The sequence below is a fragment of the Gopherus flavomarginatus genome, chromosome 7, assembly GCF_025201925.1.
Source record: "Gopherus flavomarginatus isolate rGopFla2 chromosome 7, rGopFla2.mat.asm, whole genome shotgun sequence".
NCBI classification, from domain to species: Eukaryota; Metazoa; Chordata; order Testudines; family Testudinidae; genus Gopherus; species Gopherus flavomarginatus.
In genome coordinates, this window is record NC_066623.1 from 15,943,451 (window position 1) to 15,970,625 (window position 27,175).

Sequence of the window (27,175 nt, forward strand, 5' to 3'; positions counted from 1 at the left end):
AGGCCAAAATTATAACAGAGTTTAAAAAAGAACTAAATTAGTTCCAGAAGGATAGATTCACCAATGGCTATTAGCCAGAATGGACAGGGATGCAACGTTCTCCGAGTGTCCCTACCCTCTGTTTGCCAGAAGCTGGATGTGGAAGACAGGGAATGATGGATCTCTTGATGATTACTGTTCTGTTCATTCCCACTGAAGCACCCATTGTGATCATTTCTGTACAAAGCCATGAAAAGATATGATCCTTTTCTCCAAGCAGCTGTAGTGAATGGTAATAAGTGCTGGTTAGTCAAGACAGCATCAGCCTAAAGATTTAATAGGGATGAATTTAGCTAGTCCCAATTCCTTAAGCAGTGGTCAGTCAGTTGTTAAAAAAAATGGGAAAGGCTAAGGCTTGGAATGGGTTTGTGGGATCCGGCCCTAGGGTGGATATAGTAGGACATGACACCAGGGTGTCAGACAATGCAAGGCACCAATTTCAGAAGAGGAGGGCAAGGTCCATACTCCCGGCCCTTAGGAAGGTGGGAAACTGGGAATGCCCCGTCGTTACCATTTCTACCTATTAAACCCAATCAGTATCGAGCTGCATCTTGGCTGAGGCCGGTGTGCGGGATGCCCCCGGGGCGGGCTCAGGAGTGAGCCAGGCGAGGCGGAGGGCTGTGCCCGCGAGGGAGGGCGGGCGGCAGCAGCGGGGGAAGGGAAGTGGTTGGCGCTGAGCAGGCAGCAGCCAGTGACCCGGCAGCGCTGCGCTTGCGAACCTCCGCCTCCAGCAGCAGCAGCAGCAGGGGCGGGCAGCGCCCATTGAGTGCGGGAGGCAGGCAGGGGTGTGTGAGCGGAGCCGCGCCACTTCCAGAGCCGCCCCGACCTGTGTCGGGACCCTCCGACCCCAGCCAGCCCCGCGGGGCCTCCGCCCGGTCTCCTCTCTCCGCCTGACACCCCCTCTCTAGCGCCATGGCGGCGGCGGCCGCCGAGCCCAGCAGCGGCCGATACCAGCAGGTGAGGCCCGGCAGGGCGGGTACGCGAGCGCCGCGGCTTTCTAGGCCGCGCGGCGGGGATTGTGGGGCTCCAGGGAGAGCCCATCCCCCCGCCCCGGCCGAGATAGGGAGCGGTCGCGGTGGGGACGTGGGGCCCGGTGTGGGGCGGGGAGCAGAGCCCCTCCAGCAGCCAGGCCCGCCCCCCCAGGGCTCTGCCGAGCCATGGGCCTAGGGGTAGCGAGAATCTGCCGCCCCTGCCCTGGGCGTGGGGCTGCGAGCACCCAGGGCGACACCCTGCTCCCATCCGACTGAAACCATCCCTGCCCCTTGCAGCCTTGGCCGCTGGTGTGTGGAGAGGCCCGGGAGGGCAGCCCGAGGGCCTGGGCTTGGGAGACCATCCAAGGAACACTACTGTACGGATTGTAAACCCCCTTTCCAAAAGTCAATGCCTGTGCCTTGGCTGAGAGCCCATGACACGGCTGAAAATTAATTACAGGCCGGGGGAAGAACTAGACATCAGCCTCTCGGAACAGAAGTGCTGGCCCTAATGCAGCCTGGCCAAAAGGGCATGAAAATCTGCACAAAATCATCTAGGCCATGCTCATCAGTGTGATCACAACATACACAGATGAGGCTTCACTGCGCCTGGTGGCATTGAATGCACATACAGTATTGCTTGGTGGAGTAAGCAAGTGGAATTTGGGAGGGGGTGGGGGTCTGATGTGTCTTAGTATAGCAGAATCCTGTGTTAGCATCAGTATGATTTAATGGGATGAATTTACTTGGTGCTAATTAATAGTTAAGTGATCTTCAGTCAGGTGTAAACTAAACCAAGGATGTAACATTTATTTGGGTGTTTTGGACTTTTCGTTGTCACTGACAGGTTAAAGCACCTTCTCCATAATAGGTCTTTTGGATAGAAGAGTTCTAAACTAAAATCCCTAATTGTGGGAGATAATTTAATGTATGTGACTTTAAACTCATCCAAGCACAGAGGGTCAGAATAATGTTTTGCATGCCACTTGAGGTGTGCATGTGAGCAACCACACAGCGGTTGGTGCCTATCCTGTGATGGATCGAATGGAAGTTCTCAGTAGACTGGCATTAAATTGTCCATTGGCTGCAGTCTGATGCGGGGTGGTGAGGGGGTACAATAATGAGGATGGATCTGCACTTACAGTGATATCGCTAGTCGATGTTCAGATCATTTTCTTTCTTTCTTAGTTGTCTGTGGGATTCCATGTTGCAGCTACCGCATTTAATGATCTCCCAATCCCGGTTGTCAGGGCTGTTACTGTTTTACCCGCTTCTAGATTTCCTTTTACATCTGGTCTTCTCTATGTGACTCGTTTAGATTAAAAACTCATTTGGGCAGAAACTTTCCTTATCAGAGCATATTGTTTGTGATACACAAATAATTATTATTAACAATAAAGAAGATGAAGTGGAGCCCCACAGTCTGCCCACATATTAGGGAGCTGAATTCTAGCCCCTCGCCCCACATGATTCAGGCTTTCTGTGGGAAGGAAATGTATATTGCTTGGAACATGTGTCTAGCAAAATATTTGAGACACAAAACTCTAAACTAGACAGACAGAGGCCGCATTCCGCAACTGACAGTATGAGTGGATCCTGGTACCCACACATTGCAACATGTGGAGTTGAGGCCTTCATTAAAACAAAGGAGAACGATTATGATCAGTATAAAAGCATTACAAAAATCTTTTGATTCTGTATATAGTTTTCATTCCTAGTTTCAGTTTTGGTTTCACATGGTATTTATCTTCTCTTCCTGTTCTTATATGTAGTGGAGACTCGGGGGTCTGCCTGAGCTTGCTGGAAGGTTTCCTTTTGAAATTTTTTTAAATTTTGTTTTGTTGTTTAAAAGGCCCATATGAAATAGTCTCCAAAATATAGGTTTCCCATGTGTGTGGGTATTGAAAATTACCAAACCCCAGAATAAATTAATAGTTTTGATGTCATTAAAATATTTCTGATTAAAATAGTGCTTTATTTTGAATTGAAACATTCTCCTGCATTGTAATTCAAATATTTCAGCATTGTGCTCGTGTATCAGAACTAGAAAGGTAAACTGACAGGTCTTAATTGTTCTAGCTGAGTGAAGTCCAGAAAGTAGACTAACAGTATGGGCAGTGAAAAACATACTAGATTTTTAAGGAAAGAATGAATTTGTATGAAAAATTTACTATCCACTACTTATTACAGTGTCATAGTAGTGACACTATAATAAGTTATAGATAGTAAACCATAACGGCACTTTCTCTTTTCAGAGTCTTTAAACTTTCAAAATGATTTCCCATTGGGATTAAATTTTTCACGATTATTCTCAACTCAGAGGTTAAGGTTTTTTATGTATGTCTAAATAGATAGATAAAGCTCTGAGACCTCATCTGGAATACTGTGTGCAGTTCTGGTCTCCCATGTTTAAGAAGGATGAATTCAAACTAGAACAGGTTCAGAGATGGGCTACTAGGATGTTCCGAGGAATGGAAAACCTGTCTTATGAAAGGAGACTCAAAGAGCTTGACTTGTTTAGCCTAACAAAAAGAAGGTTGAGGGAGGATATGCTTGCTCTTTATAAATATGTCAGAGGGATAAATATTAGGGAGGGAGAGGAATTATTTAAGCTTAGTACCAATGTGGACACAAGAACAAATGGATATAAACTGGACACTAGGAAGTTTAGACTTGAAATTAGACGAAGGTTTCTAACCATTAGAGGAGCGAAGTTCTGGAACAGCCTTCCAAGGGGAATAGTGGAGGCAAAAGACGTATCTGGCTTTAAGACTAAGCTTGATAAGTTTATGGAGGGGATGGTATGATGGGATAGCCTAATTTTGGCAATTATTTTGGCAACTGATCTTTGATTATCAGCAGGTAAGTATGCCCAGTGGTCTGTGATGGGATGTTATATGGGATGGGATCTGAGTTACTACAGAGAATTCTTTCCTGGGTGCTGGCTGATGAGTTTTGCCCACATGCTCAGGGTTTAGCTGATCGCCATATTTGGGGTCGGGAAGGAATTTTCCTCCAGGGCAGATTGGCAGAGGCCCTGGAGGTTTTTCACCTTCCTCTGCAGCATGAGGCACGAGTCACTTGTGGGAGGATTCTCTGCAGCTTGAGGTCTTCAAACCACAATTTAAGGACTTCAATAACTCAGACGTAGGTTAGGGGTTTGTTATTGAAGTGGATGGGTGAGATTCTGTGGCCTGCCTTGTGCAGGAGGTCAGACTAGATGATCATAGTGGTCCCCTCTGACCTTAAAGTCTATGAGTCTGTTTAGTCTTTTAGTATATTAGAGAGAGAGAGAGAGAAAGAGATTTTAGGTGTTTTCACCATTAAGAAAGTTTTCAGTCATTTTTTTTTTTCAGATATTTAAAAAAGCTTTACTCCCCCCCCATCCCAAACTTCTTACGCTAATATTCGCACTTCTGTAGTACCTTCTATCTCAGGATCTCAACGTATTTAAACATTAATCTGTATGACGCCTCTGAGGGTCAGAAGCTTGGTCTACACTTAAAATTCAGATCAACATAGGTACGAGGCTCAGGGATGTGAAGAAGCACCATACTGTAGATACTTCTAGGTTGATGGAAGAATCAGGGAAGTGGATTACACACAGCAATTGAAAAACCCCTTCTGTCACTGTCTACACTATGGAGATGCTGCAGCACAGCTACAGCATCATAGCTGTGCCGTTGTAGCACCCTAGTGTAGACATAGCCAGATTGTGGCCAGTTCTACATTAAAAAGTTAGGTCGACCTAGCTACGGCTCTCACAGTTGTGAAATATCCACACCCGTGAGTGACATAGTTAAGCCAACCTAGCCCGGGTTTAGGTAGCGCTAGGTTGACAGAAGAATTCTTCCATCAGCTTAGCTATTGTCTTTCAGGGATGTGACTTAACTACAGCAGTTGGAGAACCCCTGATATCTCTGTAGTGAGTGTCTACATGGAAGTGCTGTAGTGGCACAGTATGTAGTTCTACCTCTTTGCTGGTGCAGTGTTTCTAGTGAAGTCATAGCCTATGTTACAGAAGGATTCAAGTTCTGGTCTTATGGTCCTGAGCCCAGAGGGGTATATGTGGAGGAAGCCTGCTGCTCCCTAGAAGGAGAATATTGTATTACTCTTGAGTTACCGCTCTGACTGATAAGAATGACATTACTCAGTTCTCTGTAAGGAAATCAAAGCTGTCATTTTGCCAGGCTCTGTTAATCTCTTAACCATGCACATAACATGGTGGTGGTTGTTACTATAGTGCTGTAATTTTCCTGGTACTTTACAGATTAGAAAGATCGTCCGTGCTCCAAAAGGAGCATCAGAAAATGGAAGGTACCATGAAAAGGCTGTCACAATACAGAATCTTTGAGAGTAAATGTAATTGGAGTGCGGGACCCTAAGGGACATGCAGGAAAGGGGAAAAAAATCTAAGGGTTTGGCTACACTCGAAACTCCAAAGCGCTGCCGCGGGAGTGCTTTGAAGTGCCAGCGTGGTCGTGGCGCCAGCGCTGGGAGAGAGCTCTCCCAGCGCTGCAAGTACTCCACCTCCCCGTGGGATTAGCTTGCAGCGCTGGGAGCCACGCTCCCAGTGCTGGGGCACTGTTTACACTGGCGCTTTGCAGCGCTGTAACTTACTGCGCTCAGGGGTGTGCGAGAAAGTTGCAGCACTGTAAAGCGCCAGTGTACCCAAGGCCTTAGTTTCTCAATTCTTCTTTTCTTCTCTTAAAAAATATGTTATTGGATTGATTGGTATGCTGTAGCCTGTCTTGCTCCAAAAGTGTATGCTATGAAAATAAAGATGCACAGCTGAGATTTAGCTGTAGAAAGGATGAGGAGAATCATTTTCTAACACTGAAGATGTCAAATTTAAATCAATGTTATCCCATGTCGCTATGTATTGTAATGAATAAGCGAATAAGGATCAGTCACTTGCGACTGTGACATGAAATACAGCCCAGAGTTAATAACCACAGCGGATATATTTGATTCAGGAACTGGTAAACTGACAAACTGTACTCCCAGAAAGCAACTCATAGAACAGGCTCATACATCGAAATCACACATATAATTTTTACATTACAGGATTATGAAAGGGTAGAGGAGGGTGGAAATCCTGCTTTTAACATTTTTCTTAATTTTAATTTATCAGTGGGTTTCAGATTGTATAATAGCAGTGGTGAATTACTGGCAGGTCCGTGGCTAGCTAAATATGAGGGTTTTAGATGTATTATGACAGTATGGTAATTTAAGCCCCACTCCTGCGAACACTTGTGCATGTGCTGAACTTTATGTGCATAAACAATCCCATTGAGTTCATGGGACAACTAGCATGTGTAAAATGTTTTTATGAGTGTGTTTTTTCCAAAAACTGGAAGCTATTGTTTCAGAAAAAATGAGTTTGTCTTGATATCCTGAAGACAACAGGAATGAATGGTAAAATTCAATGTAAGAAAAAAAAATCTGTCTTCTTTCTCAGTACCAGTCCTCCACTGAGAACTGTGTGCAGGCCCCTATATCTGTCATGAGCCTTGTCTCAGTGCACGATCGGAGATTAAGTCACTTCACCAATAAGAGAAACATAAAAATGGTGTTTGATTTTTTTTTTTAAGGTAATCTTTTGGCATTTTTAACCATTGTGATTTGCTCAAATATGAGATGATACTGATCAAAAATAGCATATGCTTGTGCTGTCAAAGTGATGCAACAATTAATCTAATAATGTATATTCTGCTTTCTATGATTATTGTTTTTTCACTGGGCTCAGGGTCTGCTGTATTTCTTTGATAGATTTAAGTCATTTGTGGTGAGATCCTCAACCCCACTCCATCTCCTCTACATTAGAGAAAAAGGGCTGGAGTAGCTTACAGGAGCTGGCCAGGGTAACTGCAGAAGACAGTTTCAGGCTGTCTTTCAGGGACCCCCTCATAAGATGTGGCGTAGGGGGGTATGCCAGAGAGAGGCTGAAGTGGGAGGGATGTGTTGGGAATGGGGCCATAGCATAGTGGAAATTTTGGGCAGCACTATGTTCAATAGGGGAGCCCCATGAAGCTGCCATAATTTGGCTTCTAAGGCTGAGTTATACTGAGGGCCTCTCCAGCCTCTGGAGTGGCTCTGGATCAGGATGAGGCTATGTCTACACTGCAAAAACCCTGTGGCACCAAATCTCAGAGCCCTGGTCAATTGACTCAGGTTTGGGCTGCAGGGCTAAAAATTGCAGTGTAGACGCTCAAGCTGGGCTCTGAGGCCCGCCTCCCCTGTGGTTTCAGAGCCTGCACTCCAGCCCAAGCCTGAATGACTGTGCTGCAATTTTTAGCTCTGCAGCCTGAGCCGTGTGAGCCGTAGTCAACTGACCTGGGCCAGCCAGGGTCATGCCACAGGCTTTTTACTGCAGTGTAAGTGTACGTAAGAGTCTGGGAAGATCCAGTAGTCTTTAGAAGTTGTAACTAAATATAAAGGTTATGGAGACATCAGTAGCAGCTTTGTACTTAAGGTTATATTCAGTTTTCCAGTTGAAGTGAGGTTTTGATCCCTACAGTATGAAAATAAATGCAAAGGGCGTGTTTGTTTTATGCTTCATTGTGTGGGCACAGTTAGATTTATGATGTCCACAACTAGTCATTTCCTTGTTATTTAACTCTTGCAGTTAGTAGTGGATGTGATTGATAAATGTCCTGTTGTCATTTAGGTGAAGTTTTTTGATGGCATGACATTTCCAAGGAGTATTGGTGCTTTTTGTTTCTTCCTCAGTCTTGTTAGCTCAGTTGAGTTAGCTAAAGGGAAGTGAGGAGGCATCATGTGCCTTACCGTGCAGAGCGATGCCTTGAATGATCCAGCTAGCATGAGTAAAAATATTGGCTTTAACATGGGGAGTAGAAGCCCAGCATGGTCCCTAGGTACGTACTTGGCTCACTAGCCCATGCTGAAGCTTGCGCTGCACTGCCTTCATAGTTATTATTACCTGTGCTTGCTGGAAGGCTGTAACTTTCGGTATTGATTCTTATGCAGTGTGTGACTTCAGTGTTTTCCTTTTAGAAATCTCAGAGAACTTGTTACACTACCATAGAAACGGCATGAGATGTAAGATCAGATGGAAGTTATCTGTGGTTAGAGCTTCTTGTATGTTGTCACTGTAGGACTGTTCAGCACAACTTCTGCTGTGCCGAAGCGGAAATGAGCATGTATTTCAGTAACTGAAATACATAGTCAGTGTAGATTCTGCCCAGTAGTACGGGTGGTTGCTGAGTACTTATCAGAGTTTCCTTTGAATGAATATATACAGTTGTGAACTAGTGGCCGTGGTAATTTTTCCAGTCTGTGAATCCTTTTTGTTAGAAGGTTTCTTAGTGATTTAACCCTTCAAAAACTGATTTAATTTTAATGGAACAAACAGAATCATAGAAGACCACTGATAACAACTAAAGTATTGGATAAATGCTAAAGTAGTCATCTTTGTTGCATGTTTTAAATATTAGATTTTTTTTAAGATTGGAAACTTTATATTAAGGAACTTTTAAAACAAGAATGTTTGAGCTAGAAAAAATAATTAAACTACATTGTCATCTTTTTGCTAAGGCCTCAGTCCTACAAATATTTATGCGCACACTTAACTTCACTACTATGAGTAGTCAGTCCCTGTCACAGTAATAAAGTTAAGCATGTGCAGAAGTGTTTGTTTGGATTGTAGCCCATGACTGCAGAGCTCATCTGTTCTTTCCAGGCACTGAGGTCTAATTTAATGTTTAGCAGTACTGAAAAAGATCTTGGCTTAATATTTACAAGATGTCAAATTTAATCAAATATAATTTAAAATTCACTCATTCAAAAATGGTGGATGAACTAATTTGATTGTGAACTTGTTAAAATAGACACAATCAAGGCATATTTTAGAACTTCTCTTTTGTTTAGAAATACCTCTTGGAAGTTAGAAACTGTTTCCTTATTTTTTTCTCTCTCACCCAAAATCTTATCATAGGGATGATCTTGAGTGCTGGATAGAGAGTCAAAGTTTTGGCCTGACCAATCTTGAGACCATTAGTTTGATTTTTTTCAGGAACGCTTGAGTGTGGAGTTCTATTTAGAGCTTGTTTTGTTGCACACTGCCATATTGTCATGGCAGTAATATCAGAGGCCAATCTGCATTCATTTATTTCTGCTGGTAATAAATCACGGTTTTGTAGAATGATTTTTACAAGAAAAAATTCAAAAGCTTTCTTGGAGTCTATTCTGTTTGATTACTATTTGCTTTGTATCAGAGGGTAGCCGTGTTAGTCTGGATCTGTAAAAGCAGCAAAGAATCCTGTGGCACCTTATAGACTAACAGACGTTTTGGAGCATGAGCTTTCGTGGGTGAATACCCACTTCCTCAGATGCATGTAATGGAAATATCCAGGGGCAGGTATATATATGTGTGCTAGCAAGCAAGCTAGAGATAACGAGGTCAGTTCAATCAGGGAGGATGAGGCCCTGTTCTAGCAGTTGAGGTGTGAAAACCAAGAGAGGAGAAACTGGTTCTGTAATTGGCAAGCCATTCACAGTCTTTGTTCAATCCTGAACTGATGGTGTCAAATTTGCAGATGAACTGAAGCTCAGCAGTTTCTCTTTGAAGTCTGGTCCTGAAGTTTTTTTGCTGCAGGATGGCCACCTTAAGGTCTGCTATAGTGTGGCCAGGGAGGTTGAAGTGCTCTCCTACAGGTTTTTGTATATTGCCATTCCTAATGTCTGATTTGTGTCCATTTATCCTTTTCCGTAGAGACTGTCCAGTTTGGCTGATGTACATAGCAGAGGGGCATTGCTGGCATAAGATGGCGTATATTACATTGGTGGATGTGCAGGTGAATGAACCAGTGATGGTGTGGCTGATCTGGTTAGGTCCTGTGATGGTGTCGCTGGTGTAGATATGTGGGCAGAGTTGGCATCAAGGTTTGTTGCATGGATTGGTTCCTGAGCTAGAGTTATTATGGTGTGGTGTGCAGTTACTGGTGAGAATATGTTTCAGGTTGGCCTGTGGGCAAGGATTGGCCTGCCACCCAAGGCCTGTGTGCAGTTACTGGTGAGAATATGTTTCAGGTTGTCTGTGGGCAAGGATTGGCCTGCCACCCAAGGCCTGTGAAAGTGTGGGATCATTGTCCAGGCCTTGGGTGGCAGGCCAATCCTTGCCCACAGACAACCTGCCAACCTGAAACATATTCTCACCAGTAACTGCACACCACACCATAATAACTCTAGCTCAGGAACCAATCCATGCAACAAACCTCGATGCCAACTCTGCCCACATATCTACACCAGCGACACCATCACAGGACCTAACCAGATCAGCCACACCATCACTGGTTCATTCACCTGCACATCCACCAATGTAATATACGCCATCATATGCCAGCAGTGCCCCTCTGCTATGTACATCGGCCAAACTGGACAGTCTCTACGGAAAAGGATAAATGGACACAAATCAGACATTAGGAATGGCAATATACAAAAACCTGTAGGAGAGCACTTCAACCTCCCTGGCCACACTATAGCAGACCTTAAGGTGGCCATCCTGCAGCAAAAAAACTTCAGGACCAGACTTCAAAGAGAAACTGCTGAGCTTCAGTTCATCTGCAAATTTGACACCATCAGCTCAGGATTGAACAAAGACTGTGAATGGCTTGCCAATTACAGAACCAGTTTCTCCTCTCTTGGTTTTCACACCTCAACTGCTAGAACAGGGCCTCATCCTCCCTGATTGAACTGACCTCGTTATCTCTAGCTTGCTTGCTAGCACACATATATATACCTGCCCCTGGATATTTCCATTACATGCATCTGAGGAAGTGGGTATTCACCCACGAAAGCTCATGCTCCAAAACGTCTGTTAGTCTATAAGGTGCTACAGGATTCTTTGCTATTTGCTTTGTGACTGTGGACATCTAAAAGGCAGCTTTCTACTCAGACACTTTGGCACCTGTTCTATTCTGTAGGATTGCACTTGGAATAGTTCAGAAAAGCATGTAGAATGGATTCCATTTGTCTCTTTACTTTCCATTTGCAATAATCTTCTAATTTAATTTAGGTTTTGTTAGATTCAGTTTTAAATGCCCAAGTTATCGCATGCTGATGTTCTTCTAAAGCATCTTGTTTTCTGACTATGGCTTTTTAAGAGTTAGAGCTTGGTAGGTAATCTGATTACTTCTGAACAAATTACAAAAGCTATCTTGCAGTGCTGTTGAGTAGTATGTCAACTGCAGATTTTACTCCTGATTATCTATAAAACACATTATCTAAATGTGCTATTCAGTACTCAGGGTATGGATTTTTAAAAACTTGTTTGGAATTGATGTATAAGATCTGTGAATAAGTTAGACATAGAGTTTAACCAAAAGATATTTCAGAAATGGTGCTATATCTGAAGCCCATGTAACAGTATGTTTTGAAAGATTGCTAAAATAACAAATATTTGTTATTAAATGAAGACTTTGCACTTCAGTAGAAAAATATTCAGCCAAAATTCTCAAAGCATTTTACAAAGGTTTAAAGTTCACACCAGCACTGTGACATATGTAAATATTGTTATAAAACTCTTACACAAGGAGAAACTGAGGCACAGAGGGAGAGTGCCTTCCCCACAGCCTACAGTGACCTCATGGCTTCATTGGGAATGGAATATTCTAGGATCTCATCACATACTGTAACCACAGCACATTAGTGCTCCAGTATCTAAGTAATTGAGGGGAAAATACTTAGCTGTTTTTTTTTTAACTAACACTCTAAATATCTACTAACATTTTAATCCAACGTTTTTTTTCTTTAAAACCCAACCAAAAAGAATGTTCTTAAAGTAAAATACTTCAGTGAATCAACAGGAAAGTAACTCTTGGCCTAGATCAATGAATGAAAAAGTCCCCCTCTGGCTTAAGTCAAGTTGTGCTTACATCAGAATTCTCCTGTTGTGAGCAATTTTTTAGTAGCCTGAAGTGGGAAAAATCACTTGCAAGAGCAAACAATAAAGCATTTTTAATTGTGTATGCCAGGTGCCTGCACCATCTTACGTGGAAAATGCAAGGCTAGTGCTGTCATGGCAATATTGAGCCACTTGAGGCCTGATGATTCATTCTTCCTGCCACATGAACCCTTATTGTTTTGTTAATGAGCACTTAGTTGAATTTTAGATGCCTGGAAACATCAAAAAGGCTGCGAGGCATGTCTGCATACCATGTGCATTAGAAGGGAAATCTGTTTCATATAACTATTTAGAATGTTGTGGGCCTTGGAGTCTTCTAAACTCTTCTTAATTGCAAGAATGTTTTTTTCTGCCCTCTTACATCACTAGTGCATTTTCTTCTTTATTGCATCTTGTAATATTATGTCATTTAGCCAGCACTTTCACTTTCCCTCCCTTTGGGATTACATCTCTCAAATCTCTAACTCTGTTTTACTTACAAACATTAGAGAGCCAGTGGGACACTTCCTTCCACTGTTAGGATAGCGGGTGATGCTACTCGGAGAGTAATAACAGAACATCTGGTGTGCCAGACCCGTACCTCATTCACTGTTAATGTAAATGAATTTTTATGCAAGTTTATTTCTCAGCAGATTACATAGCTGCAGTTTTCTTGGATAGCATTTTAGGCTTTAATTTTCAAGTGTAACTTTCAAGAACTGAAATTGGGCCTACACTTCATAGAAGGGGAAGACAGAAGAGTCATCGGGTCTGAATCTCTGCATTTTATGGGTTTGTTCCCTAGATTACTTGCTGTGTTTTCTCCAACCTGTTCTTCAATCTCTGCAGTGATAACTCAGCTGCCTCCTTTCAGAATACGGTTACTCTTCAAGTTGAGAATATTTTTCCCTAATGACCAAACTACATGTATCATTCCTTGTCCCCAGATTAATTCATCTTTTCCTACCTATTGGCATTTGAACTAATAAAATAGTATTTAATGAGCTGGGCATGTCCAGGAAGTTAATCTGATACTACTTTTTATCTAAAATCTTTTTTTAGAGTATATATTTAAGATTAGATTGGGGGGAAATATGGTGTAGTAGTTAGAGGAGGAGACTGTTCTGACTTAACTCAAGTTGTGCTTACATCAGACTTCTCCTGTTGTGAGCAATTTGTTAGTAGCCTGATGGGAAAACAAACAGCAAAAAGGAACTTGCCCAAAGTCACCAAGTAAGGCACTGTCAGATTGACTTACCACAGTGTCTACACCATGCTGTGTCGATGGGAGATGCTCTCCCGCCGACTTACCTAACTCTTCTCGGGGAGCTGGAGTACCAGAGTTGACGGGAGAATGCCTTTCCATCGACTTAGCAGGTCTAGTGAAGACCCACTAAATTGACACCGGGATTGCAGCTGATCTAGTAAATATAGACATGGCCTAAGTTGCTACCAGTATGTCCATATTGGTAAATGAGTGGTGTCCTAGCTAGAAGGGACGGGGTTGACCTCAGTGGACGTAGTGGGGATCGTGGTACAGAAAAGGGAGACTTGTTATGGAAAGATTGAGAGCCACTGTGTCAGAATAATGGCAATTTTTGGAGGCTTGTGGAGTTAGTAATTCATCTTCAGAATGAAGATTTGAAGAATTTAGGGAGACTTTATATTGTACCTAATTAGCCATTTGCATGCACAATTACCTGTTATGTATGCAATCATGATAATTTTACAACTGAATTAGGCATGTGATTATCCATTTAACTTTTTTTTTTTTTTTTTTTTTTTTTTTTTTAAATCTGACCCCCAGATATTTTCTAGCAAACTTCTAGGGCCTGATTGTCAAGTAACCTAGACACAAATGTTTGCAATGCACACATGCATTAACTGCACACATACATTACTTGAATATGTGGTCCTTAAAGTTTTTGAGGTTGACTTTCAGAAGCAGTATGAATGCAGTTTAAGCCTTAGCTGTTGACTGTGTGAACAGCAAAAAATACATATTGAACACAAGATATAGACCAAGCTCGTGTAAAACAAGACCTTCAAGGACTTCACATATGTGCAAATAAAACAGAAACCCAGCCCTGAAAGTAATAGATCTGTTACTTCTGCAGGCTGAAGAGGAAAAGAGAGAGAATTTTGTTTTAAATACTTGGGAGGCAGTCAGATACTTTAATGAAAAGGGGTCATAAGTGTCTCAGTAGAGAAAAGGAAGAAAAATGTCTCAGATGGCTTCAAGGATATTAGCATTATTATGCATGAAGGGAAGTCAATGAAGATATTAAGAAATGGCATTTGCAGTGTTACTGTCATTTAATTATGATTTTTTAAAAGAAGTATATCTCTCTCTAGATGTAGGAAAGTGGTTCAGTCCTAAGAAATCTTTCTAAATCTGAGAGTCTGTTTGTTATGCAAGTGTGTATGTGGTGTTGATTCAGTGATGTACAATAGAAAGAGTGAAGTAGTTAGATGATAGCTGATACACTCTTCTTTGGACATGCCTAACTCAGTATTGCCAGCTTTTATGATCAAAGAATGTTTGCAAACTCTACATAATACAAGTCACGTACTGTATGTATGGAAAGCTGTATGCCTATTAATACTGTGTGTTTGTGTATTACTCCAAAACAGAGTGTACAGTTATAAATCTCACCACTGGATCCCTCTTATCCACAGCATGACGGACTGATAAACAGTTTATTTTGCATAACTCAGCTGAGCGCCAGTTTTCTCAGCAAATCCACAGATGGTAGTGGAGATTTTGACTGGCTGTCTCCTACCATTTCCTCTTTTTATGAAAACAAATGCAATTTGGTCTTCTCACAATTAGCATGACCTGATAGCTTTTAAATTAATGCTGAGAAAGTGGAAAGGTACAATAATAAATACACATGGATGCTCTGTAGTAGTCTGGAACCTGAAATGTAGAAATACGACTTAGCATACAGACTTATCATAACTGGCACATTGATTAAAATCTACCAATGGGTTTACTTTGGCTACCTCTAAGGTGAAATGTGTCAAGTGTTTAACAGTGCTTTGCATTTCTGTACAACAGTTTAAGACAAGAAAAGATTGCCATATGCACCTGAAAGTGCAGGGTAATTTAGGTAGGCAGAATGTAACTAACCCAATTGGATTTTGACCAAGGACACCATGATTGTGTAATTTTCTGTGTTATGGGTGAGTCCGATTTATTTGTCCTTTTTCTTCAGCCCTATTAAAATGTAAATGATTCTGTTCAGTTGCAGAATGAGGAGGAGCCTGGAGAGACTGAACACACTGTGACCGATGCCCCTCCACCTTACAGCAGCATTTCTGGGGAGAATGCAGGTAAACGAAACAGCAAGGAAATAAATGTTGTTTTTTTCTTGGTTTTCTTTCCCATCCCTTTAGTTGTTTCTTTTTCTATAATATGCTCACTGCTGTCTGACATTGCAGCATCTATTAAGACTGGGAAGGATGGGACCTGATCCAAAGAGATTGTGGTTATTTGTGGTTTGAAAGAAAACATGCCTTGGTGGCAATCAACTGATGTCATCTCCATAAAATAGTGCTCAAGTTACTTTCTACAGCGCTCTTAGCATACAGAAGAAGGTAAAAATGGTAGTGCAGTGAGGATTTGTGGTCTGTAGTGATTTGGTATTTGAGTAATATCTTGCTTCTTCCAGTGATCTTTAATGGTATCTTTACTGGTGTCTTTTACTTTTTTCAGGGCTTCTTTCTTGGTCATTATGCTGAATTTTTGTCTTGTGAATTATATAAAAATGCTTTTATGATACTGTAGATTAATAATGCTTGAATGCATTACAGTGTTTTAAATACCTGTCATATGCAACTGTAGGGAAAAAAGCGGCTGTAGCTGAAAGCTTGGAAGAGACCTCAACTCAGATATAACATGACAGTCTTCTTACTCTCTTGTTAATTAGAGCAGAAATCCAGTAGAAATAGACCCATTAAGAGGCTATGCTTATATTTTTTTCAGTAACTTATACAGTATGCTTTCTGTGGCATCAGAACACATAGAAGATAAAGCAGACATCAGTTTAAAATGAAGATATCAGAAAAGTTAGAAAAAAATGCCTTTGTTCAGACCCGTTTGATAAAATGTTGCCCCAAAACATGAACTTTTGCACTTTTTGTTCTAACAAATTCAAGCTTTTGGTGCCTACTCCAGGGAGTAGTTTCCACAGACAGAGATTTGCCTCTGAGGGTATGTCTACACTACCTACCGGATTGGCGGGTAGCGATTGATCCAGCGAGGGTCGATTTATCACGTTTAGTCTAGACACGATAAATCAATGCCCGAGCGCTCTCCTGTCGACTCCTGTACTCCACCAACACAAGAGGCGCAGGCAGAGTCGATGGGGGAGCGGCAGCAGTCGACTCACCACAGTGAAAACACCACGGTGAATAGGTCTAAGTACATCAACTTCAGCTACGTTATTCACATAGCTGAAGTTGCATAACAGATTGATTTCCCCCCCCCCTCCCCTGACCCCCCAGTGTAGACCAGGCCTGAGAATGCCCTTCCTCCAGTCCTTCAGTTCACATCTAGGGACTTGGTAAAAGCCAGTTGATGTCTGCTGTAACACCTTGGTATAGGTGTAAAGGCAGTCTCTAAGGTAGCCAGGTCCCAAACCATGAAGACCGAGAGTGGGCATAAGTTTTTGAGTACATAAAAGGTTGTTATAAGGAGGAGGGAGAAAAATTGTTCTCCTTAACTGCTGAGGATAGGACAAGAAGCCATGGGCTTAAATTGCAGCAAGGGTGGTTTAGGTTGGACATTAGGAAAAATTTCTTAACTGTCAGGGTGGTTAAGCACTGGAATAAATTGCCTAGGGAGTTTGTGAAATCTCCATCATTGGAGGTTTTAAAAAGCAGGTTAAACAAACACCAGTCAGGGATGGTCTAGATAATACTTAGTCCTGCCATGAGTGCAGAGGACTGGATTAGATGACCTCTCAAAGTCCCTCTCAGTCCTGTGATTTAGAACTTTCTAGATTGTAATCAGCACCTTGAATTGGCACCTGGAAATAGATGTGTATGCAGCACAGATGTAATATGCATTCACCAAAACTACATATTCTGCACTATGTGAAGGTTTGGATTGGCATTCATTATATCATTTTCATTATAGAGATAATTATGGTCATAGACATGATAATCTCTTGGTAAAAAGGGGAATGGAGACTGGTTAAGCCTTCTAAGGAGAGTACCCATGAGGAAGTTAACTTTTCTGCATGATCATACCTAAGTTAAAAGCCCAATAATACTTTCCAGAGGAATTATCACATTCATGCTGGTCATAATCTAGATCCTGATTTCCCCCACGGACATTTTCTTAATAAAAAGTCAGAATTACATTTGAGAATCAGGCACATCAGATGCATAAAGGCAGCATAAGGAAACCAAGGTGGGAGGGGAAAAAGGAGAAGTTTAAAGATTGTACTGGAAAGAAATGATCGCCCCATCATTCTGGTAACCTCCCCACCCTGTCCCAGTTTATACTGCTCAAAGGAGTAAATAGACATTCAAAAAATAGCTAAGGATAATTAACCAGTGAAGTTATCATTTTAAAATTAATAAAACCTGAAAACTTAGACATAAACCCAAATGGAATTCCATATACAGCCTTATCACAATTCATTCCAAATGTGGCATTTTTCTTTTTTTTTGATAAAAGGTCAGTTTTAGACCTAATCCAAAAATTCACTATCTTCATTAGAGGTCTGCCTTTCATACAGCCTGCAGGACAATCTGGGATAATGGGTGCTCTTCAGTCTGCCTTCCTGGGCAGAAACTCTTTACTTTGAAGAGAGAAACATCCAGGGTCACTGACCTTGCAAACTGGCTACCAGCCAGTCCTCTGCCACAGATCCTCAAAAAGTATTTGGGCTCCTAACTTCCATTGAAATCACTGGCAGTTAAGAGCCTAAATACCTCTGAAGATCTTTGTCTTCCTGGGTAGAGAGTTTTGAATTCTATTCTGTCTTGCTACTGAATGGGGTCTGGGTGAGCATTTGCCTTGTCAGATCACACAATATGGTCTGGGGTGCCCATGTTTTTTATCAGATGGTTCTCTGCATAACGGAGGAAATAGTTGTGTAAAGTACACACACACACACACACACACACACACACACACACACACACACACACACACACACACACACACACACACACCCAGAAACATACATTTTTTTATATCTCCACAGGGAATCTGTAAAACATGCTGCAATCAGGGCTCTCTACGTGTAAAGCTTCCCCTGTGTATTCTAATTCATCAACAGGTCTGAGAGCCGCAGTGGCACAGGAGCCAGCGAACAGAGCGGCTAACAGGGGAGTTTCAGTGGGAGTGCTGTTGGAGGAGCAGGTTTTTGTCGTTTGTGGCTTGTATTGTGGAGTTTGTGTGTGTGTGCAGGCTGCTGGGGCTGTGTGCTGGGAGCGAGGCTGAGCCCTGAGTTGGGGGCGGGGCTTACCTGATTAGGGGTCCTATATAAGGAGCCAGGCACTCAGGCAGCGGCACAGGAGCTAGCGAACAGAGCGGCTAACAGGGGAGTTTCAGTGGGAGTTTCCAGGGAGAGGTTACAGGGGAGACCAAGGCAGAGAAACCAGGAAGCCAGACAAGGGAAGAGGCAGGGGTCTGCCAGCAGCCCAGTGCTTGTGGTGGCCTGTGGTGCGGTGTGAGGCGTGGATTGCCAGGCACAGAGTTGGAAGGGTATGATGGAGGCAGAGGCAGCAGGTACAGACGCACTGAGGATGACCGGATGCGGTAGCTGTGGCATGTACATGGTCCTGGAGGGGGCACCTGACAGGAGTTTCGTCTGCATGAAGTGCCGCCTGATAGAGCTGCTGGAGGAAAAGATAAGAGGACTGGAGATGCAGGTGGAAACTCTGGCTGAGTTTAGAAGGGGGTTTGAGCAGATGATGGAACACAGACATGATGAGGCACAGGGGATAAGCTCAGACGAGCGTATAGAAGCAGGACCAAAGAACCCTGAGGAGGGTCTGCTGGGTGAGGAAAGTGGACGGTGGAAGCATGTGACTAAGAGAACCAGGCAGAGGAAAAGACGGGCCAGCGATGGAGAAATAGAACTCAGGAACAGGTTTGCTGAGTTGGAAAATGAAGATGGAGCACAGCAGGCTGCTGAAGGAGAGAGGGCAAGGAAGAAGAGACGAGCAGCTAGTCCTGCAGAAGGAGGGGAGGAGTCAATGGAGGCGACACCAAGTATGAGCCCTAGGAGGATTGTAAGGGCGAATACAAATCGAGAGGAATTGCGGCCAGCTGGTGTGGGGGATAGACCGGTGAATCACACTGTCGCCAGGAAAAGGCAAGTCTACGTGATTGGAGACTCTATACTGAGAAGAATAGACAGGCCTGTAACTAGACCTGATCGGGAGAACAGAAGGGTGTGCTGTCTGCCAGGGGTTAAGATACAGGATGTGGACCTGAGGCTGAATAGGATCCTAGCGGGAGCGGGAAAGAATCCGTTGATTGTCCTTCATGTGGGAACGAATGATACGGCTAGTTACTCGCTGGACAACATCAAGGAGGACTATGCCAGACTGGGGAAGACGCTCAAAGAAATCGAGGCTCAGGTGATCTTCAGTGGGATTCTGTCGGTTCCTAGAGCAGGGCGACGAAGGATTGACAAGATTATGGCGATCAACAGATGGCTCAGGCATTGGTGTTATAAGGAGGGCTTTGGGATGTACGGTCATTGGGAAGCGTTTACGGATAGATGACTGTTCGCTCAGGATGGACTTCATCTAAGTAAGGAGGGAAATAGAATTCTAGGATGGAGGCTCGCCGACCTCATCAAGAGAGCTTTAAACTAGGAAGTTGAGGGAGATGGTTGGGAGATGTTCAGGAGATCTCCACGCCGGAATATAACCTGGAGAGGGAAGTAAACAAAGTGAGAGGGGATACCCTTGCGGACCAAAGAATTGATCCAAGGAGGAATAGTGGAGTAGAAACCAGAGTAACGGGTGATGCTGGTGGTAGAAGGTCTGTGCACGACGAGGGAGAGAATGTCACTGACGCCAAAAATTAAAATGTCTGTACACTAATGCGAGGAGCCTAGGTAACAAGATGGAGGAACTGGAGCTACTGGTGCAGGAAATGAAACCGGATATTATAGGGATAACGGAAACCTGGTGGAATAGTACTCATGACTGGAGTACAGGTATTGAAGGCTATGTGCTGTTTAGAAAAGACAGGAAGAAAGGCAAAGGTGATGGAGTAGCCTTGTATATCAATGATGAGTTTAACTGTAATGAAATAAGAAGCGATGGAATGGATAAGACAGAGTCTGTCTGGGCAAAAATCACACTGGGTAAAAAAGCAACTAGAGCTTCCCCTGAGATAGTGCTTGGGGTGTGCTATAGACCGCCGGGATCTGATTGGGATAGCGATAGAGACCTCTTTAATGTCTTTAATGAAGTAAACACAAAGGGGAAATGTGTGATTATGGGAGACTTCAACTTCCCGGATATAGACTGGAGGACGAGTGCTTGCAAGAATAATAGGGGTCAGATTTTTCTGGATGTGATAGCCGATGGATTTCTTCATCAAGTAGTTGAAGTACCTACGAGAGGGGATGCCATTTTAGATTTGGTTTTGGTGAGCAGTGAGGACCTCGTAGAAGAAATGGTGGTAGGGGATAACCTTGGTTCAAGTGATCATGAGCTGATTCAGTTCAAACTAGATGGAAGGATAAACAAATGTAGATCTGGGATCAGGGTTTTTGACTTCTCGAGGGCTAATTTTAAAGAGTTAAGGAAATTAGTTAGAGAAGTGGATTGGACGGAGGAACTTGTGGATTTAAATGCGGAGGAGGCCTGGAATTACTTTAAGTCGCAGCTGCGGAAATTGTCGGAAGCCTGCATCCCAAGGAAGGGGAAAAAAACCATGGGCAGGAGTTGTAGGCCAAGCTGGATGAGCAAGCAACTCGGAGAGGGGATTAGAAAAAAGCAGAAAGCTTACAGGGAGTGGAAGAAAGGCAGGATTAGCAAGGGAAGCTAGCTTGGTGAGGTCAGAACATGTAGGGATAAAGTGAGGAAGGCTAAAAGCCGCATTGAACTGGACCTTGCAAGGGAATCAAAACCAATAGTAAAAGGTTCTACAGCCACATAAATAAGAAGAAAACAAAGAAAGAAGAAGTGGGGCCGCTATACTCTGAGGATGGAATGGAGGTTAAGGATAACCTAGGCATGGCCCAATATCTAAATAAGTACTTTGCCTCAGTTTTTAATAAGACTAGTGAGGAGTTTAGCGACGATGGAGGGATGATAAACGTGGATATGGAGGTGGATATTACCGCAACTGAGGTAGGGGCCAAACTTGAACAGCTTAATGGGACAAAATCGGAGGGCCCGGACAATCTCCATCTGAGGATATTAAAGGAACTGGCGCGTGAAATTGCGAGCCCGTTAGCGAGAATTTTTAAGCAATCGATAAACTCGGAGGTTGTGCCGTATGACTGGAGGATTGCTAACGTAGTTCCTATTTTTAAGAAAGGGAATAAAAGTGATCCGGGTAATTATAGGCCTGTTAGCTTAACGTCTGTAGTATGTAAGGTCTTGGAAAAAATTTTAAGGGAGAGAGTAGTTAAGGACATAGAGGTCAATGGTAATTGGTACGAATTGCAACATGGATTTACTAAAGGTAGATCGTGCCAAACCAATCTGATCTCCTTCTTTGAGAAGGTGACGGATTACTTAGATAAAGGAAATGCGGTAGATATAATTTACCTAGATTTCAGTAAGGTGTTTGACACGGTTCCACATGGGGAACTGTTAGTTAAATTGGAAAAGATGGGGATGAATATGAAAGTTGTAAGGTGGATAAGGAACTGGTTAAAGGGGAGACTCCAGCGGGTCGTATTGAAGGGTGAACTGTCAGGCTGGAAGGAGGTCACTAGTGGAGTCCCTCAAGGATCGGTTTTGGGACCGATCTTATTTAACCTTTTTATTACTGACCTTGGCACAAAGAGCGGAAATGTGCTAATAAAGTTAGCGGATGACACAAAGCTGGGGGGTATTGCTAACACGGAGAAGGACAGGGATACTATTCAGGAAGATCTGGACCACCTTGTAAACTAGAGTAATAGTAATAGGATGAAATACAATAGTGAAAAGTGCAAGGTCATGCACTTAGGGATTAATAATAAGAATTTTAGATATATGTTGGGGATGCATCAGTTGGAAGCGACAGAGGAGGAGAAGGACCTTGGGGTATTGGTTGATAACAGGATGACTATGAGCCGCCAATGTGATACGGCTGTTAAAAAAGCAAATGCGATTTTAGGATGCATCAGGCGAGGTATTTCCAGCAAGGATAAGGAGGTGTTAGTACCGTTATATAAGGCGCTGGTGAGACCCCATCTGGAATATTGTGTGCAGTTCTGGAGTCCCATGTTCAAGAAGGATGAATTCAAACTGGAACAGGTCCAGAGACGGGCTACTAGGATGATCCGAGGAATGGAAAACCTGCCTTATGAAAGAAGACTCAAAGAGCTTGGCTTGTTTAGCCTGGCCAAAAGAAGGCTGCGGGGGGATATGCTTGCTCTATGTAAATATATCAGGGGGGTTAACGTTAGGGAGGGAGAGGAATTATTTAAGTTTAGTACTAATGTAGGCACGAGGACGAATGGGTACAAACTGGATATAAGGAAGTTTAGACTTGAAATTAGACGAAGGTTTCTAACCATTAGGGGAGTGAAGTTCTGGAACAGCCTTCCGAGGGAAGTAGTGGGGGCAACAGACTTTTCTGGCTTTAAGACTAAGCTTGATAAGTATATGGAGGGGATGTTATGATAGGATAGTTTAATTTGGGCAATTGATCTTGGATTATCACCAGATAAGTCTGCTCAATGGTCTGCGGGGAGATGTTGGATGGGATGGGAACTGAGTTACTGCAGAGAATTCCTTCTTGGGTGCTGGCTTTTGAGTCTTGCCCACATGCTCAGGGTTTAGCTGATCGCCATATTTGGGGTCGGGAAGGAATTTTCCTCCAGGGCGGATTGGCAAGGGCCCTGGAGGTTTTTCGCCTTCCCCTGCAGCGTGGGGCATGGGTCGCTTGCTGGTGGATTCTCTGCAGCTTGAGGTCTTCAAACCAATTTTGAGGATTTCAATAACTCAGTCCTGGGTTAGGAGTTGTTATAAAAGTGGATGAGTAGGGTTCTGTGGCCTGCCTTGTGCGGGAGGTCAGACTGGATGATCATGTTGGTCCCTTCTGACCTATGAGTCTATGAGAACCAGTACGTTTGACTTTGTCCTATTCCCCTTCCCTTTCCTCCGAAAGGAAACTGGGGTCTTTTTCAGACAAACTGATCACCTTTGGCTGAATACCTTATGGGGATTCTTTTACTCATCAAAACCATTTGAAATGTGAAAATATATCTTTCTCTGTCTCTTACTGAAATCAGGGGAGGCACAGCATGTGTTCCTGTCTCTGTTGCTCTAGATTAGGAGGTGCCTTTGTGCACCCTCTATAAAATAGTCTTGTTCATACTCTGTACCTGCTGTGAAACTCTTTTCTATTTCAGTGCTTAAAAAGTTCAAGAATCTCTGTATGTGGTATCATAGTGTGCATATGTTTCTAACAAGGTTTCAACTTTCCTCGCTTTTCCTTGTCTAGGTCAAGATGACTATCATACTAATTTATTTAGGGTGAATTCGCTTCCCCTTTTGAAAGTCTGTTAGTATCCTACTGTAGGTCTCAAATTTGCTTTAATGTTTTATTTATTATGGCATAATAGTTCAATACATGTGAGTTTAAATTACAGGCTTTCATCAAAGAATATACGGTAATTTTAAAATCATGATCTTCTTTGTACTTTGTTTTCTTTGCTGGTTGTAGAGCTGCTTATACCAGGCGTCAGAGGCATATTACATCCTACAATTCATGTAAACTCTCTCTTTGCAGAATATTTTGACTACAAAGATGAATCAGGGTTTCCCAAGCCCCCTTCTTACAATGTGGCCACAACATTGCCTAGTTACGATGAAGCGGAGCGAAGTAAGGCTGAAGCTACCATTCCCTTGGTTCCTGGAAGAGTAAGTTCACTTTGTGTGCTGAATGTCCCTAAAGGTCCATTTGTAGAATTTATATAACTGAATTAACCTAAATACTTGGTTAATGAAAATATTGTTTTATTTTTTCTCATTGGGCTTTTTTCCCAGTGTTCTACAATATTTTTTTTGAAAAACTTTGTCTGGTCCACTGGCATGATGTAAGGCATTTCAATAACATTAGTGCATGCAGTACTGATTAATTTGGCAAGCTGATATGGGCTACATGTGTAGCCTCGCTGTTTATCTTATGACTTACTAATTTGTACTTCCAAAGTACCTCTCATCAGAAGATCTCTCAGCGCCCAATTTTTGAGTGAGTTCCTGTAGTTCAAATTCATTATTATGAAACGGGAGTTGGCAAAGCTTCAGAGGTCAGGGCTCACTTCATACCTTAGTCTGATAGACCATATCCTACCCAGTGATCAAATAAGAACAAAACTTGAAAAGTAGGTGGTCATATTTTAATTTCTTTCCTACCTTGTTAGGTAACTTGGCTTTCCTCGTCACTCCTACCACTTTTTGAACTGACTTTTCTGATCTGTGAATAATAAAATCCGTTGTCTCTGACAGGAGAGATGATCCTCTTCTCTTCTTCCATTGCTGTCTGCCCTCCTCCCTCATACTTCTTGATCACAGCTAGCATTTGGTAATAGTGCTGCCAGCATCTGCTGTCTAATGCTAGTAGGTCTTCTCCCATAAGAGCCTGAGTCCCACTGAGACAACATATGATGTTGTCCCAGTAAGGGAGAATGTTAGAGAAAGACAGGGAAGTAAATTGTATGGTCGGTATTGGGAGTATCCTTATTTTTTTGGGGTGAGGGGCTACCTAAAAGAGGGAATCTCACCTGACAAGTCAGTATTTCATGTCTTATATTATCTTTAGCAGGTACAAAGGGGAGAAATCTTAGATGCAGAAATGTTGTTGTTGTCCTTAAGGAGTTTTTTCTTGAATGAAAAGATATTCTGTACCCTTGCAATGTGAGCTTTGTGGTCTTTGCAAGTTGATAGCCCTTTCCCGTAAAATCTTGTGTAAGCTCATAACCTCAGGCTTGCTGTCTGACTTGGATTGCATTAAACCTGACCTCCCGCCATTCCCTTTTCTCTCTCCACTTTTAGGAGGATGACTTTGTGGCACGGGATGATTTTGATGATACTGACCAGCTGAGGATAGGAAATGATGGCATCTTCATGCTGACATTCTTCAGTAAGTACCCAATAGAACCTTGAACTTTTCCTCTGTCCAGACCAGAATAAGTTAACCTTTTCATGTACATGACGTAGAGCTGAAAAAACTGGATATGCCAAGATGAAATTCTGGGAAGGGAAGAATTTCCCTTCCTCCTCGAGAAATTATCTACCAATCAGGCAGGTGTCAAACTCTTCAAGTTAGTCTAGGGTGTCATTGCAAACAAACCCCATCCCCTTCTTTTTCTTCTTTTTTTTTTCACTAAAGCGCATCCCGCAATATCTGTTTCTGTTGCTCTCTATAAACCTCATTAATAACATGTTGTGAAGAGCTGTTCCCCTCCACAAGGCAGTGACAAGAATGTGGAGATGCGCCTTTTCATTCACTAAACCGACTCTTGCCTTATATATCTCCCATAATACAAACGAAAATTTCTAGCTGTAGGGTAATAGCAGTAGAGACTCCTGCCACTCCATAATGTACCACTAGAGCATGCTCAAGTATGGTGAATGCTGTGTCATCTTTCCTCTTCTTCCCCCCAGCTCCCTCCCTCCAAAAAAATCACAAAAACCTGAACTGATGGTCAGGAGTTCCAAGGCTGTTCATTCACATAATATGCTGCCGACCATGCCATTGAGAGATCCTAAAACATCTCTGCTCTTTAGGAAAACTAGTGATTTATTTGGTGCAGTCAAACTTCTGGGACTATATATATAATTTTATTTTTTTAGGGCAAACCTATACTCTGTTTGAACTCTTAAAAATTGAGTTCAGTTGGTAATGGATTAACATTAAAAATGAAGTAGCTCTCAGTATTCTAGGAAAGGGCTAGTAGTTGTCTCGGCGTTTGTGAAGAGCATGAAAGCACTGAAAATGTAGTGTAGCTAAATTGTCATGAGGCATTCTCTTAGTCTGAGTTAAAAGGGGAGATGTAGAGTTTCGCAGCTCAGAATGCACAGAGGGTCAGATCTAAGTTTGTCTGCTGTTCGTAAAGATTTGTGGGCAAACCCTGACTGAAGCCAACACTCATTTCACTTGCAGCAACTTATGTGAAGTTTAAGTTGCCTCTGAACAAGAGTGGGCAGGTCAAAAGTCAGTATGTGGAAGTGGGGCTGTTCCAATGACCCACATACATATGACTGCAGTGAAACACAAACAATGGAACATCTGTTAGTCTGCTGGCTCCTCGAGGAACCATGTACTGTGGAAGATCTCAGCAGGGGTACACATGTGCCCAACACTGGAAAAACCTGTGATCTGTGGTGGAAGGACACGAGAAGAAGACAGCCTAAAAATAAGAAGAGGCTCTTAAATAGATGCATAGATTCCAAGGCCAGAGAGGATCACTGTGAGCAGTCAGTCTGAGCTCCTCTATAGCACATGCCATACAACTTCCTCAAAATAATTCCTAGAACAGATCTTTTAGAAAAACATCCAATATTGATTTTAAAATTGAGAGTCCAATTGTAAATTGTTCCAATAGTTAGTTAATCTCAGTGTTAAATTTTTACACCTCATTTCTAGTCTGAATTTGTCTAGATTCAGCTTCCAGCCATTTTAGCCTATTGCTTTCCCTTTGCTTTCTCAGTGGCTTTCCTCTTCAACTGGATTGGATTTTTCTTGTCGTTCTGTCTGACCACTTCAGCTGCAGGACGATATGGGGCCATTTCGGGGTTTGGTCTGTCTCTCATTAAGTGGATCCTGATTGTCAGGGTAAGTTAGTGCACACAAAAAAAAAAAAAGGGCAGCCCAGACAAACATAAGACCTTTATGTATTTGCTACTTTACTTAATAAGTGGCTCATCTCAGTTCACAATTAAATAGCATTTTTGCCTTGCAAAACTTGCACCTGCAAAAGCCTGAGTTATTGAGCGTTGTACTGTGCACTAAGCAGGGTGTTTTGGAAAGAGAAGAATCCTGTCCTTTCCCACCCCATGAGCAAGGGTTCAGTGCATCTGTGGCTCGTGCCCCAACCCACATGAGTAGCTGCTG

The 27,175-nt window shown here is 42.7% G+C and overlaps 1 protein-coding gene across 1 annotated transcript in view; it reads left to right on the top strand.

Annotated features, from left to right (window-relative positions):
- Nucleotides 1-713: 713 nt before the first annotated feature.
- NDFIP1 (Nedd4 family interacting protein 1) overlaps nt 714-27,175 on the top strand; it is a 39,271-nt gene continuing 12,809 nt past the window's right edge. The window contains exons 1-5 of the mRNA XM_050962851.1: nt 714-996; nt 15,162-15,249; nt 23,849-23,979; nt 25,114-25,201; nt 26,772-26,896. Of these exons, the coding sequence (XP_050818808.1) occupies nt 952-996; nt 15,162-15,249; nt 23,849-23,979; nt 25,114-25,201; nt 26,772-26,896 (477 nt within the window). The 5' untranslated portion in view covers nt 714-951. The remainder of the gene's footprint in view (nt 997-15,161; nt 15,250-23,848; nt 23,980-25,113; nt 25,202-26,771; nt 26,897-27,175) is intronic.